At 37.1% G+C, this 23,631-nt stretch overlaps 2 protein-coding genes across 14 annotated transcripts in view; one reads left to right on the top strand and one right to left on the bottom strand.

The window, feature by feature from the left end:
- The window catches only part of UNC13C (unc-13 homolog C), a 172,594-nt gene that overhangs the window by 132,481 nt on the left and 16,482 nt on the right, over window positions 1-23,631 (top strand). For all 11 annotated transcript variants that reach the window (XM_064389637.1, XM_064389638.1, XM_064389636.1 and 8 more), the window contains 10 exons: window positions 3,485-3,611; window positions 4,363-4,459; window positions 4,886-5,029; window positions 6,006-6,083; window positions 9,140-9,217; window positions 15,936-16,024; window positions 18,245-18,394; window positions 19,655-19,778; window positions 22,220-22,276; window positions 23,320-23,400. In XM_064389637.1, coding sequence (XP_064245707.1) covers window positions 3,485-3,611; window positions 4,363-4,459; window positions 4,886-5,029; window positions 6,006-6,083; window positions 9,140-9,217; window positions 15,936-16,024; window positions 18,245-18,394; window positions 19,655-19,778; window positions 22,220-22,276; window positions 23,320-23,400 — 1,025 coding nt within the window. The remainder of the gene's footprint in view (window positions 1-3,484; window positions 3,612-4,362; window positions 4,460-4,885; window positions 5,030-6,005; window positions 6,084-9,139; window positions 9,218-15,935; window positions 16,025-18,244; window positions 18,395-19,654; window positions 19,779-22,219; window positions 22,277-23,319; window positions 23,401-23,631) is intronic.
- The window catches only part of LOC135281073 (uncharacterized), a 96,541-nt gene continuing 93,806 nt past the window's right edge, over window positions 20,897-23,631 (bottom strand). For all 3 annotated transcript variants that reach the window (XM_064389652.1, XM_064389653.1, XM_064389654.1), the window contains one exon: window positions 20,897-23,506. The gene's annotated coding sequence lies outside the window, so the exon portion shown is untranslated. The remainder of the gene's footprint in view (window positions 23,507-23,631) is intronic.

The raw sequence follows: 23,631 nt of genomic DNA, 5'->3' as shown, positions 1-23,631 counted from the left end.
ACCAAGTTCTTTTGCATATATAAATGCATTCCATGTAATAGCTTTTAAAAACAATCTCTCTTCACTCTCGAGTATACAAATAACATTGGAGCAGATTTTATCTTTCCTTCAGTGCTGTTGCTTACTGGAGGTCTCCTTAAGGGGGTTCTGTGATTTGTGGCAGTGAGATGTAACAATTCCACACAGTTTTCAGTGTGGTTGCAGTTACAGTGTCTGTTGTGGAAGCACATGTGTATTACAGCATCACCCCTAAGGAGATATCCCCCCCACCCCAAGTGGCATCAACAACCTAAAAAGGTTACACCTGCTGGAACTGCAATTCCTAAAAGCAGCTAAAGTGCCCCATACACACAACTAAATTTACAGATGTTACAGTTTACAAGAATCTTATCCATATTTTTTTGTTGATGCATGATACAGTGATACACAATATGCCAGCATGGGAAGTGAACATGACCTCTTTATGATACTTATTAGATGAGTAGATGCTTATAAAAATATGCTGCACTATAAGGAATGTGTCAGAAAAGGAGCAGCACAAAATAAAAAACATTATCAGCATTAACTTTGCTATACTGGAGATTTCCTTACCTACAATCAGTTATGAGAATGTTCAGGTATTTCTGCCATCATCTCTCCTGAGAGCACATTTGCACACAACTGGCAGGTTTAGTTCCAGGCTGACTCAGAAGGATAATAATTTTGCAAAGCAAGAGAGTGGAGTTTTTCAAAAAGAGTTATATTGTGCAGCTACTACATCTGTCTTCCAGAAAGCCCTAAATGGATTTGTCTGTATAGGGAAACATGGCACTAGCTTTGCCTCCAGGAAAATAGACACAGATTTTCAAAATGCATCCAGGTATCCTGTGCTGGCTCACAGTTACATTAGCATGTGCAAGATGTTCAGAAATTAAGGAAGCAGTCTATTGGTCATAATCTAAATTCAGAACACCTACGGTGATGTTGCTGCACTTTGTAACCAAAATCCATGGTTGCCATGGATAAACCCATCTATTATCCAGTTAAAATTGTCACTGCTGACTCACATGGGCACCTGTTTGCTCCTTTCTTTGGTTTATATGAACTGAAGAGATGAAATGCATGGATACTGATGACCTCATATGTCCTGTGAAGTGTTTGCTGATTGTGGGAAAATTTCTATAGAAAATTTCTAAAACTTAACAGAAGGCTCACATAGTATGTGTTTGTATGTAAACTTTGAGATAAGAAATGTTGACTTAGAAATACTATAAAGTAGGACAGACATTGTTGAAAGAGAACAGCTGGTGTTCTTATACATTAATGTCAGAGATTCTGGATGCATTTTTCACTTATGTGTAAGAAGAAATAATATCCTGGGAGACTTCAAATATTCTCTATGAGGCATAAGAGCCTGCAGAAAAAAAGGTCAGTTATTCCTGAATTACTTTTGCACTCATTTTTAATGTGTTATAAATCCTAACCTTAAAAAGAAAATATTAGTGAATGGTATGTGTGAGTTGCACCCTCCTGAACAAGTTTGCCAATTAGTGGCAGTAGCTCATTTCTAAAATTGAAATAAGCATTTCTTTGGTTTGTGATACTATAGCAAATATTCTTAAGTTACACTGTATAATCTAACTACCCATTTATTAAAAGCTTGAATGAAAAAAGTGATATTCATTTCAGAAAATCCATTCTTTTGGGATGCAATCTAGGATAGATTTTTAACAATGACTTAAGCAGCAGATGTGCAGTGAATTTCATAGCAATAATATAATTTTTGTCAGTGAAAGGCTGGTCTACCTTGTAAGAATACCTTTTATAGAGCAAATGTTTTGTCATCTAGCTTTCTGTACTAGTTTGTGAAAAACTTGCTACCTAAAAAAAAAAATTCCTCAGAACCATGACACAAGACAACATCTTTCTCTCTGTGGTCCTGTTTTATGCTAGTAACAATGATAATGTGCTGGGGTGAGTTTGTAGTGCACTCAAGTAGCATGAAGATGAATAAATGCAATATTTAGACAGAAACTGATTTAGTGATTTTTCTTGAGTGTGATGGAAAGGCAGTGAAGGTGAAAATGCTACTGCAATGCTAAAAAGGGAATAAAAGCCCACAGGGGCACTTTATAAGCGGATTTGCACAAAACTTAGTAACTCACTGCATAATAAAATGCCTCTGAAACACTTGTTGGATGGCATGGTGTGCTACTGGAGTGCTGATTTGGCATAATAATAAAAATAAACATTTCCTTCTAGTGTAACTGGCTAGATCTGAAAACACAGAATGTGTCATTCACAGTGCATTTTCACTGACAGAGAATCCAATGCTACATTCAAGTGTATGACAGAGGATGGGATGCACCTGCTGTTACAGAAAATTAGGTTCCCATCTAAATATATGAGATTTGTATAATGCTGTGTTGCAAAGCAAGCAATAAGGAGCAAAAAGGAAGTTTGAAACTGGTAAGTTCTTAATATCTAATATTTTCGCAAGAACATCATTCCTGCTGAGCACCTGTATTAGGTCATTTTTCAAGGGAGCTGGGAAAAGAAATTACTCTTTTGCTTAGGGAAGAATGTGCAAGTGACATGACATCTCAAACAGATGAGATCTTGGAGATTTTAGGAAGGTGTCAGCAGTAAACAAAGGTATGATTATTTTGCCCAAAACTTGTGGATCCCTGGTTTCATGCTGAGGGAGAAGGAAATTAATGATTTGAGCAAGGATAAAGAGAGAAGGAACTGAGCTGTCCAGGTCTGCAGTGGCTGGGTAATGAATGCAGAGCACAGTGTACAAGCTAAAACAAGGATCAAAATCCTGGAAGAAGATGGACATTTGTTCCAAACAAATTAAATCAGACTTCAAAAATGCAGAATGTGGTTACAGGTGGCTGCATGATTTCTGCCACCCACCTCCATCTGCATATTCAGTATGTGGAAAACACAAAGACACTGAGAAGGTGCAGTCGTTTGAAAAATTACAAAAACACTTTATTAAACCATCTTTTCAACTTGTACCATAAATCTGATGGCTGTAGAGCTGTGGAGTTTTCTCCTCTTTCTTTTTCTTAGCTCTGATAAATGCCGCTTTCACAGATTCCTGTAGGACTGGCATTTATAGCTGTTACTTCCTCTGGCTACTGCACAGTATGGTTGTCTTTTCTAGCTTGACACACAAAAGCTTCTTAGCCATTTGGTGACAGCCAAAGAAGGATCTAAAGAAGGGGAAGTCAGAAAATTTGTGAGGTTTTTTCAGTGCAGTGAAGAGAGGGGAGGAGCCTAATTTGTGGATTGGTCTTTAGTTTGTTTTCTTTTTCCTAAGGGTACTCAGATCCTGAAAATCGAAACTGTGGATATTACTACATCGAGAAAAATCAAACCAATTATGCTTTAAAATGCAAGTCCTGTATTATTATGTCAGCAGTGCACTGAGGCACAAGAATGTTATTTACTGTTAGAACACTATTAAGTGCTTTTATTTCCACTCCTTCTATTACAGAACATGAAAAGCAGCGATTATGCAAAAGCACAGATTATATGAATTTGCACTTCAAAGTGAAATGGTTTTATAATGAATATGTGCGAGAGCTCTCTGCTTTCAAGGATGCAGTGCCTGAATACTCTCTGTAAGTGATGTTTTGGGGAGGCTTCCATGAGCCTGGGCTTCCTGCAAGGTTTATTTTGGTCAAATATTCATGCTCAGGCTTGTGCAAGATCTCAAGGTGTGTAGCACCCAGTACTTTTTGCACTTCTTTCTCTATAATCCTTCATTCTATCAAGTGAAATAGTCCAGGTGTTAAATGTGCAATTAGCTATTTCATGGGTTTCTACAGTTGTTGTTGCTCCAGTCTTCAGAGATGACAAAATGCTTCTGTCAGAAAATGTCTGAGGAAGGTGATTCTGCATTTGTTTTCTAACCAAATTTGGATAAAGCTGTAATACTAACAGGATATGCTACTGAAATAATTCTTACTGAATCAGGTCCAGTCCTGTCTTTGCACATGAGCTGTCTTTAATTTTCTGCAAGCCTGCTGGTTTGCTGAGATGGTTTGAGGCCTGTTACTACTTTACTTTTTTTTTAAGTAAATGAAAGAAAAATAGAACAGCTGATTTTTACTAAAACAAAGTTATATACAAGTTATTTTATATACAAATAAAAAATAAATGTTACCAAAGAGCCAATATTCATAGAAAGTGCATACCTGCCATGCTTCACTGGTAGAGAATTGGTAAAAATTTTTCCAGGGTTGCTGAAATCTTTAGCAGTTACAACATATCTGAAAACACAAGGTGCCAAACTGCTGGGTATTATAGCATTTCTCCTCTTGGGATCTTTATGAAACCTACCTGCTTTATCAAATTGCCTTTAATTTTCAGGTGGTTTGAACCATTTGTCATACAGTGGCTGGATGAAAATGAGGATGTCTCAATGGAATTTCTTCATGGAGCACTAGAAAGAGACAAAAAAGATGGGGTGAGCCTTACCTTTTTAAGGAGGGGAATAAATAAAGTATCAATACCTATATTATTAAAAAACCAGAAGTACATTTGGTCCAACAATATCCTTCTTAGACTTCAAGAGATAACAGCTTTTGGAAGATACCTTATAGAGAAAATTCTATTCTAATTCTCTCTGCCTAAATCTCCACAGAATTCATTCCATGGTATCATTTCATTAACCTATGATGTGATAATGATGTCATGAAAAAAAATTCTGGTTTTATTTTTAAAATATTCAAAAGTAGAAAAATTAAAAAAACACATTTCTTAGTATTACCAAGGAAACTTCTTTTCTTCCTTTATTACTTTTTATGACTCTAGGATGAATTTCAAGTGTAAGAATCAATGAACACAGTTTTGATCTCTGAACAAATATTAACATTTGAATGTTCCTCTCTAGTTTCAGCAAACATCAGATCATGCCCTCTTCTCTTGTTCTGTGGTTGATGTCTTCACACAGCTCAATCAAAGCTTTGAGATTATTAGGAAATTGGAGTGTCCTAATCCAGAAGCACTGTCTCATTTAATGAGAAGATTTGCAAAGGTAAATTAAAGTCACTGCATCTCAACTAAGCTTCAAAGAGAATGACACTGTGTTGTACTTAAAAACTAAGTGATTCCAATGCTTTTTGAATCAGTGTTTTCTATCTGATTGGGATCCTAAGAAAGACATGCTGTCTGTGGCTTAAGGCTGGGTTTGGTCTATTTTGTCAAAATGATTTACCAGTTTGAGAAGTTCTGTCCTCTCTGAGATTTCACATTAATGTATTTTATGTATGCATCAGTTGTTATCTTGCTATGAACCAATTGCAGTTCCATTAATGGAGCCATTCAGTGAAACGCAATTAGCTAATTAGGCAGTGCAAGTGAAGGAAAAATTCAAGATATGAACATAAATTATTTTTATATGAAGTCTTGAGGTGGTAGTTATTCACCTGCTGCTTGATAAACTCAACTCTGCCAGCTTTCTATTTGGATATGACATTTCTTCACAAGCTCTGAATTTCCGTTATAGTCCTGCTGGCTTTAGAAAAGTTCACATTTGCATTTAATTCTGTTCTTTCATTGCAACAATTCTCTATTTGCAGAGTTCTTATTTACATGATTATTGTAAGGTAACTCATGTTGCCAGGCTCTGACAGTGCTCCTTTTGTCTTATATTTCCATTATATTTCTAGTCTACGTATTGTCACCCTGGAGGATTTTTTGAGCTTGCTACTGTTCCATTAATTATGTAGTACATTGCAAGGAGGGGAGTTCTCAGTGCTTCTCAAAAACAGTACTGCTAAAATTAAACTATCTCTGCTATTGAAGATTGCTTTACAATTAGAACTACCCACCATCTGCTGTGCAGGGGTTTGAAAATGTACTCACAGGATTGTTTATACTATATCTAAAAAATATAATACACTGTGTATGCAAGCACCTGTAAAATCTATCATTTATACAAACCTTTTATTTTATTATTTTTGGTTTACATTATGAAATTCACCATTTAAAAGAGTCTTCTCTTTTTCTAGACTATCAACAAAGTACTTGTTCAGTATGCTGCAATTATTTCAAGTTACTTCAGCTCCTATTGTGATAAAGAAAATGTGGTGAGTAAGAAACTGTGGTGTTTTTCTGCCTTAGAAATTACCTGTAAGTGACTTACTGTACTTTTTGAAAATATAATCACTTCTCTGTATAAAAAAAACCATGAATGGAGGGAGGCCAGCATGTTTTCATAGCTGCTTACAGTGATGTATAAAAGCTGCAGTAAGTGAAATTAGTTAAGAATCCTAGTTAATAATTTCAATATTAAAGTTCTAAAATAATTACAAGATACCTGAAAATGTGCAGTGGATAACAGCCTAATATTACGGTGAACATGGTGAATGTAGCTTCATCTTGTTTCTCAGACAGAAGACAAGGTCTTTGTTTAGGGTTTTCGCTTGGCATTGCCTTGCCTCTCTGTGTCAGTTTGTGCACTGGAGAGTTTCTAAGCTCCCTGTTCTCTGTGTGCAGAGGTTTCTGATGCTGTCTGTGCTTCACCCTGCAGAGGGGAGGGGAAAATTGTGCTGTTTTGTTGTTGCCTCACTGCTTACAAGGGAGTCCCTAATGAAGGATCAGATTGCCATGGACTCAGAAATAAATGAGATATGGGTGCTAAAGATGTAGTTGAGCAAATGGAAACATTTTCAATACTTTAACAAGACAAAGGAAAAGTATTCTTGGAAACTGGCTTTCAATATCATTGATATTCAATCTAAGCTAGTTCTCCCATGGCAGGCAGCTTTTAGCACCATGTCTGTGTATTTGGTGGTGTTTTGTTCAGCTGTACCAATCTGCAGTTGGATCAATAACTGCAGCCCCATCCTCAGCCTGTTCACCTCCTATGGTACAGCCCTGAGCCCATCACAGATCTCCTTGTCCTTGTCACATCCTGGGCATGACATCTACCAGTGCTCTATATAGTTAGAGACAGTGTGATGGCCTACAGGTCACCAACATACACACATTAATAGAATTTAGAAATATATCTATTGCAGCTAAATATCCAATATTGGGAGTTCCTATGAATTTAATGTTAATATTAAATAAAGCTCATTGCTTTCTTGAAGAAATGAGTTCTAATAAAGCATTGAATCATCAAGTCTAACTGTTTGTGTAGTCTTTTGGCCTATCAAATGGGAGATTTGAATTGCTGGAGTGAATAATTTCTGAAGTCATTCTCATATACCTATCTTTATTAAGGCTTTAGATGAAATTAATCTCATTATGAATTAAAGAGTGGCTTGGGTTGGAAGGGACCTTAAAGATCATCTCCTTCCACCCATCTCCTATGAGCAGAGGCACCTTCCATTAAGCCAGGTATAAAGTATTGTCTCAAATGCCTTTGATGGACATAACATTTTTTAACAGAATTTGCCTTACATACTTACATATCTTAATAAAAGTCCATTTGATCTGGTTATCTCAGCTACAATAAATGTTCATCTGCCTTAAAGTTAATAGAAGAGATTAAAATGAATACTTTTTATTACTCGAATTAGAATTTGGCATTCTTTTTCAGTACTGTTAGTAATCTTACTAAACACTACAAAATGTGCATATAAACTGTTCAAATAAAAGCACATCAAAGATGCTTTTCATAAAGGTGTTTATCTAATGTAAAAACAGCCTCTTATCTTCCACCTCCTGTCAGCATTTACAAACAAATGTGGGTTCTGATATTGTACCTGCCACCCACTTTTACCTGTTGTTGCACAGACTATTCTGAAGGGTAGGAGATAATGAAATACAATGAGAATGTTTTTCAGTAATTATCTTTACCTGAAAACAATAGCAAAGTTTTCATTGAGCCAAGGTAGGCTTAGGCTCTGAAAGAGCCACTTGAGCCAACCTTAAAGGAAATTTTGAAATGGTTTCTGTGTGAAGTGTTTCTCCCATAGCTTCAGTGTAGTGCCGAAGGCATTTGCATTTATTTGGAACAAAAGGAACAAGATGCTATATTCAGCTACTTACACCGCCATCACAAATCATAACTCTCATAATTATTGATTTGTTATATTGCAGATAATTTCCAAAATAATTCATTTGTTAGAAGTCAGGAGATAGTGCAGGAAAGGAGGATACAATCTCAGTTATTGTAAATTAATAGAAGGTTGACAGACAAATAGAAGTGGGGTTTGTGGATTTTTCAAGAGATGAGTAATGAGGTGACATTTCAGCTACACAAAGCCAGCTGCATTCTGTAGGAGGAGGAAGCAGCATGCTTCACTGGGAAGGAATAATATAAGTTGTAAGAAGTTAGACCAAATTTCTTTTTTTTCTTCTTCAGTTGAGAAGGACTCTGACACCAAATTCCTATGAGAGTAATGTATTCATAATAAAAGCTAAGTCATGTTATAGAGCCCATCATGCTTCAGCTGTACATTAGAACATGCTATTAACTAGAAAGGTACAAATGAGTATCAATCACTGTAATCATTCCATCACCACCTTGTTGTCTGAAAAAAAATATACATGTCATATTGAAATGCATTTCCTCAGTGTCTAAATTAATCCAGTCACACACTAGAACACACTGGCCTTGGCCATCCACAGTTCTTTTGGTAAGTATTGTCTGATTGCTTCATCTGCACCATAACAAACCACCATATAAAGTCAGCTAAGTGTACAAGATTCTAGTAATAAATTATTTCCTCCATGGTTTTTGTAACTAGTTCCTTATTTTTATTAATGTTTTACTTCTATGAACACAGATATTTTAGCCTTATATGAACACAGACATTTCTGTCTTTTGCACAGTGTTCTGCCTTTAAAAATTAGCTTAAACAGCAACATTTCGAGTCTAAAATAATACGATTACAGAGTTCTATTGCCTAATTTATTCACCAGCTTTTCAAGTAATGCAAAAATGCGTATTTCTAAAATATTAGTCTGTTATTAACAGAATTGCCTCTTGATTTATTCAAATACTTAAGCATCAGCCATTAGCTGGGTTACAGTGTTGTTGCAGTTTTCTGCAAAATTCCTCTGAAAAATACAGCTGTGTGAGTGAAGATGATCTTAGAAATCTTTTCCAACCTGAATGTTTCTTTAATTGTATGAATGCAGGGCTGTTGAAGAATTGGTTGTGCACAATCTCACATTTGATCTCTCTCTGTAGGCCTGTATCTTGATGAACAACATTCAGCAATTAAGAGTCCAGCTTGAGAAAATGTTTGAGTCCATGGGAGGGAAGGAGGTGAGTCATATCTGTTTCCTGGTTCACTCTAAGTTCCTTAGAGATCATTAGCACCATGTTTGCAACCTACTCAAAGCTTTGACTTCTACTTGCAAAGAAAATCAGAATGCTTTTAAAAAGTCCACAAGACCTATTTACTGTCCTGACAATACTGCAATGTCATAACTATTTCACAGACACATGCTAATGATCTGTAATGTTTTCTCAGCACTGGGTGTTTTGTGTTGCAATCTGTAGTGCCAGCTTTATTTTAATGTTTGTATTGGACTATACTTTGCTTTTTATGTATTGGTACGTTTTGTCTGTAATGTGTCATTGTCTTTGTCTAATGCCTTTGACTTGCAATCCACTGAGCAGAAGAAAGAAGGAGAGAGATTCTCTTATGAGGTTTGTGATAGTAAGCATCTTTTATTATTCCTGACCATATTTTCTAAGGCTAAAAACAGTCACATTTTCTACTTATTTCCATTGATGCATCTGTGTAATTCCCTATGATCTAAAATCAAAAAGAGCTATGCTTGGGCATTCAGTTGACAGTAAACTGAAGTTTTACTCCACAGATAGTGCAATACCCTTTCAGAGTTTTAAAAAATCTATGAAATGTTTTAAGTGCACTTTTCAATATCTGAGGATCTGCTTGTATTCAAAACACCATTTCACCAAGATCTGTTACTCAACAGTTCAAAACATCCTCAGCTTTACCCCCTTTTTCATTTCAGAAGATTTAAAAGAGTCTGAAGTCGGGTCCAACAGTAAAAGGACATAAACAGTGCTTCAGTACCTTCCAGATTGTACTCTTTCACTTTTCTGAAACATGATGAAGAAATTAACATATCTTCATAGCCATAGAAAAATCCTGTCTACTTGTTGAGAAGCAGTGTTTAGAACATGAATATCCTACCCATATTATCAGTAGCTGGCTTTAAAAATTAAGTTATGCATACATCATCCTTTTTCTTCTTGAGGCTGTAGCTTGAGAGATTCCCAAAACTTTGATCTAATGTGGCCACGCTGTATGGAGAAAACTGGAAAACAGCATTTCATATTCGCACATGCACAGTGGGACCCTGCAGAGGTGAGATGGGTCCCCTGTGCCACACAAGGAACTGAAGCCTCCAGATGCACCTTCAGAGTCACTCCAGGGTGTGGAGGGTCTAATTCTCCTTGAATTTCTGCTACAGCAGAAATACGTCCTGCTCCAGGTAACAGGAAATCAACTTCTGCAGCCTTGTCACTGCAAATTTCCTACCAAACTTTGAAAAGAGATACTCATCATGCAGAAGTGGCTGTTTTTGTGGTTCCTAGTATACACCTTTCTCTCTCTGAACATTACAAGTAATCTTGTCCTCCATGGTTTTATGTTCTGTGCAAAGTACTTTTGTATTAGGTCTTGGATCCAAACTTAATTTTTAATGTCATGATTCATGAAAACAGGTAAAAGTCCATAAATCAGGATAATGACAAGGGCAGAGGAAAGCTGAGTCACATTTTAGATCTATTTCTATCAAATTATTTTCAACCATAATATTTGTTTGAATCCCTAAAATGTCCCCTTTTCCCCAAGAAAATATTAGTGCTTCATTTGCTCCTAATGCCTTATGTAATAATATTTTAAAAATTAGGAATTTTTCATAGCAATTTTCTTTCAAAACTTATGACTTCTCATCCTTTTTGGTTTCCTTTTGATGTTAATGAGGATGAATTATTAAGGTTGTTGCAGTATCAAAGCAGAATTTCCTACAAATATGGTGCAACATGCAACCCACGGAGACAATTTGGATGTATTTTTCTATAATCCCTTCATTAGATGTCTTAAGTGCATCTCTAATTCACAGTCTAAGAGAAAGGATCTTAAAAATACATTCAGACTTTTAGGGCAATTTTTTGAAGAAAGCACATTCATGTTCAATTTTTTTTCACCCATATCAAGATGCCACTAAAATGTTTGTCCTCCAGTTCGAATACTTATTCCCCTCTCTATTCCAAAGGCACAACTGCTAATGGCTAATTTGGCTTATTGAACTGGTACTTAGAAGAAACAAAGCCAGCAATAAAATCTGGAAGCAGTTTCCTGGAAGGGAAAAAACAGTTTAATATTTCACTTGTGGAGGGCATAAAAGTCAGATGATTTTCAGCAAAATAATGAGACCTATTTCAGTTGAAGCAAAACTAATTCTAAGAAAAATTAAATGCTGTTAATCTCCTCAGTGTCACACTGTGAGCAGTATGTCTTTCAAACTGTGCAGTCAAAATAACCACAATCAAGCAGCAGTCCCTCTGTTCAGAGTAGGCTTATTGCACATTGCAGGCAGGGAGCTCTATAAATAGAGAAAAAACTGGTTTCTCAGATCCCCCACCATTAAAATAAAATAGTCTGAACAAGATAGGCTTCTTTATTAACTGTCCTCTGCTGCAGCAAAGCAGGGAGGGTACTTACAAATCATATCAATGAGAACAGTCTGCCATAAGAAAAAGTAGTAAAGTGCATCCAACCCACTGTTTGGTTTTTTTGTAAATCAAGTCCAAAAATGTGAGAACGGATCATCATCATAGAATTTTGGTTTAGCTCCTGTTTGTTTCATCCAAAAGGAATGCATATATTTGCACTAAATATTTTTTTCATGCCTGACAAGCTGGAAGCTGATAAAAGAGAAAGAAGAGAAGCCAATGCTTGTGTTGCTCTACACCAGATGACAGAACATGGCAGAAATGAGTTACAGTAATTAGGATCAAAAAAAAAAAGTGTAAAGCAAAAGGGGTTTGTTTATGTATGACAGTATTATATTAACTGTAGATAAATCATATTCCCACTTTAGTAAATTCAGTTCCAACTTTACGTATAAAGTTTAGGAATTCCTGTAGGAATCTATATGTGGCCTTAAAGACTTTGATGGGCTGACAGAGGACCAGACTTGAGCAGAATTGTTCTGAAGTGTCCACCTTTACATCTTGTACAGAGGCCCAAGTGCTTTCCAGTGCACTCAGAGCAGTGGCAGCCAAACATCTCACATCTCACTGTCCTAAGGCTGTGGGTGGAGGAAGGGAGATGTCTGTCAGAGGCAGAAAGAACCCCTAAAGCTCCATCCTGAAGTGATGGGGCTGATAAATACCTTTGCTGTATCTTTGCCAGATATACAGAAAATATGTAAAACTGTTTTCTGAACAGAAGTAACCAGGTGGTCCCATTATGAAACTATAAGTAATTAGACCTGTGAAATTGCAGATAAATGGGATTCAGATTAAAGAGGTTTTATTTAACTCATGCACAAGTAATTTGCATCTCTGTAGTTTCCTGCAGAAACACCACCAAATTTGCAGTTAACAAGATTATGTCCATACTAGCACACATTAAATTACAGCAGGAAATAGCTCAGTCTAACACATTGAAAGCAGCCAAATTCATCAGATTTTTAACTTATTTCCAAGGCTTGTCTATATTAAAAAATTCACAGTTTTAGACAGGCAGAATTTGGAAACTATGATGTTTAACTATTTCTTATTTTTTTCAGCTGTTCAGCAAATGTGTTGTCAGTGTTTGTGTAGCATTCAGAAAAAGTCAAATTTCTAATTATCTCTTCAATAATGCATAATCAATAGATGTGCCAACAAAATAATGAGTATATTACCTTGTGGGTAAAACTTAATTCTGCTATTTCAGACCATGGTAGAATAACAGAAATATGAGCCTAGAAAAGCCAAGAATATTAAGAATTTATTAAAAAGAATGATTTACACATTATTAATGAAATAAGCTTGTTCCTTTAAAAAAATCCAATTTTGAAACCTGAGCAACCTACCCCAATGTATTTTAAGGCTAGTCCACATGCTGGCAACTGTAAACAGAATCCAGAATACAACTGTCCAAGGGATAAATGTCTTGTCTTTCTTTTTTTTTTTTTGTGGCTTAAATTGGATGTGGTGCACTAATGACACTCATAGCTGGATTTACTGTTGGTTTGTTGTTTTTTCTTCCCAAAATAATCAGGCTCAGGTAGAGCCTTTTCCTTTTATTTTCCTGAAATATATACAGGGAAGTTTGTTAGTTTTCATTCCTTCTTTGCCAAACTCTATGAAGCAAATGGGATTTGAAGAGAAAAAGAGAAGTCCCCAATACCATAAATACTTCATTTTCATGTCTATATCCCCCTCTATGACATCATCTCAGATGCTGATCAGCATTGCCTCTCACTGCCATGCTTCCATGTTAGCTCTGCCGTCTCAGGAAAAAGCAAAGGTCATGCTCTGGCACATTTGGATGATGCCTGAGGACAATCATTAGCACACAGAAAGCACATGATAAAAAAATGAAAAGTGCACATTTTAGTTCTGGTGAGACACCCAAATCACCATATATTCCAGTACCTAGAGAGAAGTAGCATTTAAAGCTCTTGCTGACATCTTCTGAGCGATGCCAGCGTGGCCAGGTGTGGCACACCTGCCCGGGCAGCCCGCATACCTCTTTGTGTCACACTCCTCCCCGTGCCACCCCATCCACGGGCATGAGCATGTGGACACACAGGCCTGGGGGTCCTGCCAGATGCCTCCAGCTGTGCACACACAAACTTGTTCCTGCAATTTGTGAGCACAAAGCCTCTAAAATGTTTAACAGTTGCATGCACCCTTCTATAATGTGTGTGATGTCCACAATCTGGCATTAGCATTCAATCCAATTTTGGCTGGACTAAGTTCAATTCCAGGTGAATTTAGCAGATACGTTTTGTTTTCTGGTTATCACCACAACTTCTGATAGAAAGTAATTCCATTGACCTCTATAGGCCCAGTAACAAGGTGATTCTCTAGTTTGTGCATGATCTGCTAAGAAATTTTGAGTCTTCTGCTTGCCTGGTATTTTGTGTTTTCCTTGACATGTGTCATGGTCAGTGTGAATGCTTGTGTGTTCAGTGTTTGTTAAATGTTTATATTCTAGTGGTCTTAAATTTGGGCTTTGTATGTATCCTTCCAAAGGAGACAGCATAATTCCCTAGTGATATGCATTTCCTGGAAAAATCTTTGCCTTTGATAGCAAAGTCTTAAATTTTTACTACTATAGACACTGCAGTAAAATTACCTTTTTAATTCCTGCTGTTCATATGAAAGAAAGCAATCACTTTAAGTGTATGAACTGTCCAAGTGTATCTGCCAGGGACACTGCTAAGATAAATAGAAGCAACGGAAGTTCTCTCAATGCAAAGTAATTCAAAACTAAATCAGTAAGTAGTCACAGTAAGTACTTACAGAAATAAGTAAAGTATAAGCTTCTCAGATTAGAAGAGAACTGCATGACACCAAGTATCCTCTAAAGGATGTGTGGTAATTCCCCCTGCCACCTATTTCAGTTTCTTGTCAAAACCTGTAGTGAAAATCTTGGATTTTCTATGATTTTAACCCACACATAACTTCTAAGGGGATAAAGGATGGTCTAAGATTAAAACACAGTAGATCACTGGATCTATTTCAGTTTGTTTTGCAGCAGAATTCCTGTGTAGTCTCAAGTAAATTATCCAGTGTGCTACAACAACCTCCCCTTTTCTCTGAGGTGTGATTAAAAGAACTGACCTGCAGCACCACAGTGCTCTGAAGCACCAGAGGAAAAACAAGCACCAAACGCTACTCATGCAGTTGAAAGACAGAAAATAGAAACAGCCCTGATTATGTATTCTAAATTTGCAGTGTCCTTTGAAATTGTCAGAAGATATGTACCTGACCTTACTGCAAAACAGAGTCCACAAATTAAGGGTTATCATTGGAAATCATTCCTTAACACTGTGATGTAGACAGCTGAAAGACCTGGAACATCAGCTATTAATTCACATTCAGCTGTTGATCCTGATGATCATCTATCATATCCCAGAATGGGCTGTAATTATTTTTTCTGCTAAAGATCAGGGAGATAAAAAAATTATTCTTTTTTATTTGAAAAAGAATCCATAGCAAATAAACAAGTTTGCTGATCAATATCAATAGGGTACCTTTTTGATTAAATATCTATGCATGTATCCTCATCCCTGTAAATGTAAAAATATATTTCTCCCCTGCATTAACCTTTTTCCTATGTTTCGAAAGTGTGTATCAGAGCACCAGAATGTGTTGCTCTGTGCTTGAATTTTGTTTTCCCTAATGGCTTTTAGAAACAGCAGTACTGAAATTTGGTAGAGTCCCTTCCCATATCCTTTGTCAGTAGAATTGGCATGGATATTCTTCAAGCCATCTTTTTCAGTGCTGGCTGTTCTAATTTTACAGTGCATTATGGAAACAAATGAAATATGGAAACAACTTCAATGCAAATCACAAAACAAAATACCAACAGCAGTGAATTGTACAAAATAATAAAAATATGAAGGCATCTGCATTACTATTAACACGAGCAGTGACTTTTCCTGCATCCTTCTCTTAGTGTGCCTTGTTGAATACTACTGGCCTGATAATGATAGTTGCCTCCTTTGTGACTGCCAACACAGCTTCCACAATCCCACAAAAAGTCATTTTTCAAAGGCGCATTTTTTATTTCTAATATAAATATTTACTGCTGTAATCAAAGATTTTTTTTTCTTCTTTTTTTAATGGTAATTGTATTTCAAGGCCTACTAAAGCAATTCTGTGTCACAACAGGTGTTTCCACATTTGGTTTTCCATAGTGCATAATTCCTAATTAATTGATTGTAATGGAAACCCCAGAAACTTAGTGTATAAATAAAACATAATGTTTTATGTTTTGCAGCTGGATCCTGAAGCTAGTGTTGTCCTAAAAGAACTTCAGGTGAAACTTAGCAATGTGTTGGATGAACTCAGTGTAACGTATGCTGCAAGGTAACAAACCCATTTTACTGCAAACCTTAGAGGAATATTCCTGCTCAAAAAATCACCCTCGTTGATGAAATCTGGGTGGTTATTTGGATGTCCTGAGGCATGGCTTGCTTCTGCCCTGATGGAGTGGTGTGAATTTGTGTGTGTATGTGTTTAGACTCTAACACAAATAACAACAACCTCACTGTAAAGACAACTGAACATCATCTGTGGGCATGAACATGTTACAGAGGTGAGACTGATGGTTTTTGCTCTGCTTTTTGGAAAGCGAAGTCACTGGGGTTTTTTGCCTGATGCTATGGTAAACTTTCATCTCTGACAATGTTTATGCTACTTCCTGAGACTGACAGCTTTTTCCAAGTGGCCTCCTTCAACCAGAGCTGTCTGCCTGTGTTTAGCCTGCTTCAAGTGGTCGTTGTGAATGGCCTTCTTGGGTCATTTGCTGCCCTGTGGCTCTTCAAAAATTGTCTACTGAGCCTTACTCTCAAAACCTTTCCTTAATCAGAGTGCACACTGCAGTCCTGAATGTGTATGGTGCTGTGCCAGCAGTGCTTGTGGTATAAGTAGCAAGTTACTTTTGCTTCAAATTAAAAACAAATTGAAGAAAGAGGGATTAGTGCTGTAGTAGTGCTCATTAAGCAAAGTCTGTAGTTGCTTGTTTAATCCATTGATGGGCAGTCTGGGTGGACAGTCTGCTTTTTTTTCTGTGCTTAGTTTGCTCTATTGTTTTGCTGTACTTCTGCTCCCAGGCTCTGCTTCTCGGATCATTGACAGTGCATGAATATTATTTCTTTCCAGGGCTTCTTTCTGAATGAGCCAACTAGGTTTCTGCAACAGCAAACCCAGAATAGCTCAGTGTAGGATATGCTCCAGATAGCCAGAACATTCCTCATGGGTCAGTTTACTGCTTGGGTCTGTGAGGTTAACAATGTTGGAAAGATGTCTAACGTCAAGAAAAGAATGCATTATTTTGGCTTTTGTTGGAGGGACTGTTCCCAGGAATTTCCATGAGCAGTTTCGCTAGCTGCCTCGTGTTGATTTTTAACTAGGGCTTTAAAGTGTGTAGGTAAGTGTACTTCCAAGTGCTTTTGGAAAAGTTTCTGATTTTTCCAATGATTTCACATGGAGATTTGTGTTCTCTTTTTACAATTAGCCATGTCACTGGAACAACTGTTTGTTTCTTTTCTCTCACAGTAAATAGTCTTTCACTTTCCACAAGTTAATCTTTGCCATTTATCTTTTCAGCTTAACAGGCCCCATATATTTTTGGCCTCTGTTTTGCATTTCTGTTCATAAACTAATCCCAAACCATTTTGATCCATCACAAATCAACCCATAAACCAAATTACTGTGTGTACAAAGACTCTTCCTGCCTCTGAGCTGGTGACTGATTAACTGCTGTGCTTCTGCTTTGTGTCAATATGTTGTCCAAAGATTATCACATCAATAGCACTTTAAGACTGTCAGACACTCAACCAGATCAGTTAGGAAACAGAACAGTTTTCAGAAAAGCTGAGCAGATACAAACTTGAGGAGGAAGGATGTGTTCACAGTCACCTTGAAGTGAAAAAGATTCCTCCCAGGAGGAAAAGTCTGAGTGCTTCAAAGCAAGGGGTTTTTTTTGCAAAAGGATATTTTAAACAGTCCAAGTGTTTTAATGCTGTGCAGTTGAAAGAAGTAAAAAAACCTTCTGAAGGCACTGACTGTGTGAAATCTGGAAAAAGTCAAATTGAGCCAAACAGGGTAGAATCAGTAGGAGTTTTTGATTTCACCTCAAGAAGAATATCAAAGCTAATAGCTGGTTGCTATTAACCATCAAGAGAAAAAATTATTTATCATCACCTGCTTGTATCATCCTTTCACACCAAAAATAAAATCTTGAGAAGTTGTTCCTAGCTGGCAGTCAATCACATCTAACCTATAGATTCTGATACACCTGTTGCTTTCAGAAAATAAATATTTGGCACACCTACAAGGCTATGAAAATTGTGGCAGAATTGAAGCAATGCAGAGAAAAGATCAAAACATGGCATGAATTATTTATATGAGCTATGATGCTCAGTAGAACTTATTTTCAGACTGTAACACCACAGTATCTTCAATTTTGAACATTGCATCATTGCAGAAAATATTTAAGTCTTGTTGAGGAACCTGATGCAAAATCATCATTATTGTTTTCTCTCCCAGAATTCTTTCATTCTCCTTTTTTTCCTCATCCTATAGTTTCCAATTTGTTATTGAAGATTGTGTAAGACAAATGAGCAATGAACTGAATCAAATGAGAGGAAATGGGAATGCAGCAGCCAATAAGAACAGTGCAGCCATTGATGCTGAGATTGTGCTTCGGCCTCTCATGGATTCCCTGGACACAACGTAAGTGTGGCAGGCTGGATTGTGTGCAGGCTGGGAACTGGATTCTGCAGTCAGGCACGCTTGGGTTTTACTCTGAAGCACTGCTGATACCTGGAAGCACTCTGTAGTATTTTTAATATTTCTAGTATGCACTGTGTGCAGAATCCCATGCCTAACCTGTTTACTTACACTGAGCAATTTTTGCATAAGCTACAGGCTTGTCTTCCCATGTCTTGTCATGTTCTGAGTCATGGAAAATGAGCCGGTGCATGGTCTCTCCTCCACAGGCTGTGCTATGAAGATTGTCATGTTCAAAAGTAATTCTTACACTGAAATTGTCTGGCATTTGTTCTAGGCTTGTACCAAATGTCCCACTGCTTATTGATATGCTCTTCTGTGTCACCAAAACAGGTCATCATCTAAATAGCAGCTTTTTTTTTTTTTAATTTGGTAAAATGCTAAATTTTGAGAGGATCCTGCAAACTCATTCTGGCTTCTGTAAGTAAGCATAACTTATGCTATCATCGTTCTGCAGTGACACGTTCTGAAAGGCCATGTACAGCACAGGCACAGCTGTAAGCACATTGCTGTCCTTGGTGCTTGTCAAACACAGTGGCCTTTTGTTGGAAGTGGCTGTGAGGACAAGCAGCCTGGCACTGATCCTGTACTCAAGGTCTCCAGTCACAAGTTACACACCCCTTTAGTTCCTTATGCAGGTTTTCCCCAGGCAGAAATTTTCAAAGTGAAGATGGAAAAGGTTCCCTAAAAATTTAATTTTACTGTAAGTAATAGATAGCAAGATTGCTCAGACATGTCAGTATACAGAAATAAATGCTTCCAAACAGTAGCTGCGAATTTGCATTAGCTGTCAGGAACCAGTTCTGCATCCCAGCAGAAATACAAAACAAGAGAGACAGTTGCTCTTTATTTTTAAGACATAAACAAATTATATACTAAAACTTTAATTTAGGGGCGTGGGATTGCTAAATTGTATCATCCATCAAACTTTTAACTCATCATGATTTTGCATTTTCAATAAATATGCATCAGTGATATACTAAGCATTAAATTTGATAGCAGAGATTTATATAAGTTTGTAATCTGCAAGTCTTTTTGCCAAAAATATTTACTGATAATATAGCAAAATAATTTAGCTACTAAGAAATGTTTATTACTAGAGAAAAGATAAACTTTAATGGCTATTAATCTGAGCATGACAGAACACCTCTGAAACCATAGTGCTGATTTTGGTGACTGGTTTGTGGTTTTGTTTTATTCCAGTTTGAGTGTCTCTGCAAAAATCTGTGAGAAGACGGTTCTGAAGCGGGTTTTGAAAGAGCTCTGGAAGTTAGTCTTAAACAAAATAGAAAAACAAATTGTGCTTCCACCACTGACAGACCAAACTGTAAGTGTTCTCAGTTGATACAAAGCATTGTAATAATTGCCTGAGCAGGTGTTGCCAAGGGTCTGGCACTATCCTGTTCTGTACACTGAGCTCGAGGAGTAACGCCTGCACTGCAGGCAGTGTTGCTCTCTGGTGTCTCAGAGTCGTGCAGCCAGCTTGCTCTTAGCTGGTGAGGAAGACTTCTTCATTTACTGCCTGCCCCAAATCAGAGCACTTTTTATGAATGCAGCCATGTGAAAGATTGCAGTCGTGCTCTCATACAAGGGGTTTCATTTACATCCGATTTTTCTCTCGGCTTCACTGTGCACGGTAATGTGAAGAGTGTTCCTTGCTCTTCCTAGTCACATCAGAAATTCAATCACTTCCATTTTTGTAGGTTTGAGAAAGCCAGGGATGCCCATCCCATCCTCCAGGCCTACCTGCTGTGCCATTCCTCATCTTGAGGCAGCACTTAATTAACATCAGGAAGCTTCAGCCAAATATAGCACTAAAGATTTGGGGGATTTTAATAGCAGCCTTGACAGGAGGTCGTCTTTGGGCAGAGCTGCATTTCCAGCCTGCCGAAAAAAGGGAAAGAGGGAAGGGAGCTGTCCTTACAAAGCGGTGCTGCACAGGAGCCTCTGTGGGGCATGGCCCGATGTGAACCCTGGTGGCTGAGCCGAGTGCAACAGTGAAATCTGATCCTGTCAAAGGGTCACCAACGAGAGCCTGGCTTGGAGGCCTTCTCATAATTGCTTCTTTTTTTTGAACATAACTGTTAATTCTTCTTTTATTCAATCTTGTTTAAAATAAATTGACCATCTTATGACAAGCTAATTGTGATGCTGCCACAGTGTGTCTTTGGCAACTTTGCTGTTGCACATCCTGTGGCACCACTTCAGCTGCTAAAAAGCTGCTGGTCAGGGTCCATAAGTCAAAGGCATATCGTTAAATCTTATAATATATTGAAGAAAAGCTCTAATGGAAAATGTATAAATGGTGCAGAAACAGTAATGAAATTACCTGAAGAATTAAAAATTCTAGTGTCAAGCTGATCATGGCCAGGACTCCAGTCACTGAATTTGTTCATATTTACTGTCATGACCTTGTTAATTATGCATCATTAAATCAACCTCTCTTTCAGTAAACTTCAAATTTACATTTCTGAGATCTTTAATTTGCTTTTCAAACTTTTTGGTGCAAATTTTATCTGCAAATACATAGGCAGCATTTCAATTGGGTAACTGCATTTTCCTGCATTTATTAGTTTTATGCAGGACCAATTATTCATAGGACAATCTGTTCAAAGGGGAGTTTCCTTAGTGGTACCCTCTATATAGAGTGTTTCTGGTAGGCATTGTGAACTATTCTATTTATTTTGATATTTTTGTGTACTATTGAACACATAATTGAAGAAAATCACTGAAAAGTAGGATACTGTGAAAGATTTTCTAGCCCTGAATATTTCTTTCTGTTTGAGGTTAAGAGGCACAGGCATTCAGAAAGGGGGTTTATTTTTTCATATATGTATGTATATGTATATTTGTATATATGTGTATATATGTATATTTGTATATATGTGTATATATATACACATATTTATCTTACCATTCTTGCTACTAAAAAATAATGAAGACTTAAACTGCAGTTATATATCACATTTTCTAAAATTGAAGCATATAGGAAGCAAAATTATTTCTGGAAAATGAAACTCTTTGGAACAGAAAGTCTAATGAAAAACTAGTCCAGTGTAAGTTGGATTAAACTTTTTTTATGAAATCCACATAATCAGAACTATGTCTTCCTGAGCTGCCATGTAACCTGCACTGGTAATTATGTTGCTTGGAGTAATTGTGGTAAAGGATGTGAGCATGGAATTACAGTAGGATTCTGTTTGTCTGAGACAAATGTGTAGGCATTGGCCTTTGGTGTCATGCCAGGATTTGGATATGGTGAAATATTGCTTTAACTTCATAACATTTCAATATCTTTTCTTTTAAAAAGCACCATTGCTTTACTCAGCTGAGGATTCCCCCTACACTGGCTTTTGCAGGTTCCTCAGGGCTGCAAATTTCCCAGCATGATTGTTCATGTTAGCACAGCACCAGAGAGTTGCAGTTATGGACAGACATCTCACTGACACACACTGAGAGCAATCACAGCCTTAGTTTTTGTATTAAACACAAAATGAGACAGCAGAAAGGAGAACACAAAACCACTCTCAGCAGAAAGTGCAATATTTGTATCAGCTATAGAATACTGGAGGGAATCTCACTGCAGGCATTCAAGCACTTGGCCTTATCAACTGAATGAAAATGTGTCTCCTGTGCAACTGAAACTTTTATTTAGCTTTGCAAAACCATGACTTTGGCCAATGTCCTAGCAGAAAATAAGATTGTGTTGACATAAAAAGCAAACATGCTGTCATGAGTCTGTTTCCTTAATTTTCAATGTGATTACAGGGGCCCCAGATGATATTCAGTGCAGCCAAAGATCTTGGACAGCTGTCAAAACTCAAGGTAATGGAGCCAGATGAAGCTGTGACTGGTTTGCACTAACAAAAAAAAAGAGGAAATATTAATGACTGTGAGGCCAAACCTTATGCCTCACTGTTGTTCTTATGTAGTATAATAAGATTGAATATGACAGTAACTACTCAGAGGTGAATAATTATTGTACAGTTTCATCAAAACCAAGTTATGAATAGAAGACTTTATGCTTATATGGTAAGTGATCACTACATAGGTCAAGAAGCCATTATCCCCATATGGCACAACCAGGCCTTATAAGCATTACACATCACAAAAAGAAAAAAAAAATCTTTGCTTCTGGAAAAGCCCTTAAGGCATGAATACCAGCAGTTTTCTTCCTGTGGACTATCTGTGTGCATTGAAACATAGTATGTACCTCTGCAGTAAAGTCTTCAGCACTTCAGTGCTGGAGTCCACTTGATGGACAGCAGAGATGTTTGATACTGATGTCAGCTGTTTGCCAGCCAGTTCTGCCATTAGGATTTCAGATTTCTACAGAAATGTGGTATTTGGGGCCTCTATGAATGATTCTTCAGTTTGCTAGAGGAGTTCAAATATCACCTAAGTAAATCACTGACTGCTTATTTAGACAAAGATTTAACAGGAGTTGTAGTCATTCTATGTCTAACATGTTCTATAGGAACACCTCTTTTTTTTAAACATAGAGCATTAACAAACATCTGTTAAACTGTCAGGTTTATTATTAAAATTAATTACTTCTATATAATCTAATATATATTTTAAGTTAAATTTTAACCTTTCTCCCATCCCCCAAAACAGAGAAATAATGCATCCTAGGAAAATAAGTAATGCTCAGTATTAACCAGTGAATCTGGTTCTCTACAGTCTGTGTTTTCAGGAAACAACACAATTGCTCTAGGCTATAATTTGTTGTGAAAGGATTCTGAATTAATCCCTGTTAATCATAGTCCTTGGGGGGCATTTGGTGGATGTTTGTTTGTTTTGCAAAGAACAGATATTCACAATACTGTCTCTCTCTCAAACCAAGTGCACTCTTCTCTTGCATGCAGGACCATGTGATCCGCGAGGAAGCCAAAAGCCTGACCCTGAGGCAGTGTGCAATAATGGACGTGGCACTCCTTACTATCAAGGTACACTCTTTGTCTTTCCTGCTCTCTGCTGGAATGCCCAACAAGCACGGGTTGGTTTTCAGATAAAAGACTGGAGACTTTCATACAGTCTTCATGAAGTTGGTTTCTGAAATCAAAAGTCATTAGGAATATTTATTACATTATTAATTAAAATATTATTTCATTTGCTTATCAGTCTTTTTCACATTGGCCTGGATTATTAGTTGGTATAAATAACTTAAAAGCAATCAG

The sequence above is a fragment of the Passer domesticus genome, chromosome 14 (genome assembly GCF_036417665.1).
Source record: "Passer domesticus isolate bPasDom1 chromosome 14, bPasDom1.hap1, whole genome shotgun sequence".
NCBI classification, from domain to species: domain Eukaryota; kingdom Metazoa; phylum Chordata; class Aves; order Passeriformes; family Passeridae; genus Passer; species Passer domesticus.
Note: the sequence above shows the minus strand (reverse complement) of the source record. Positions and strands in the feature narration are given on the sequence as shown.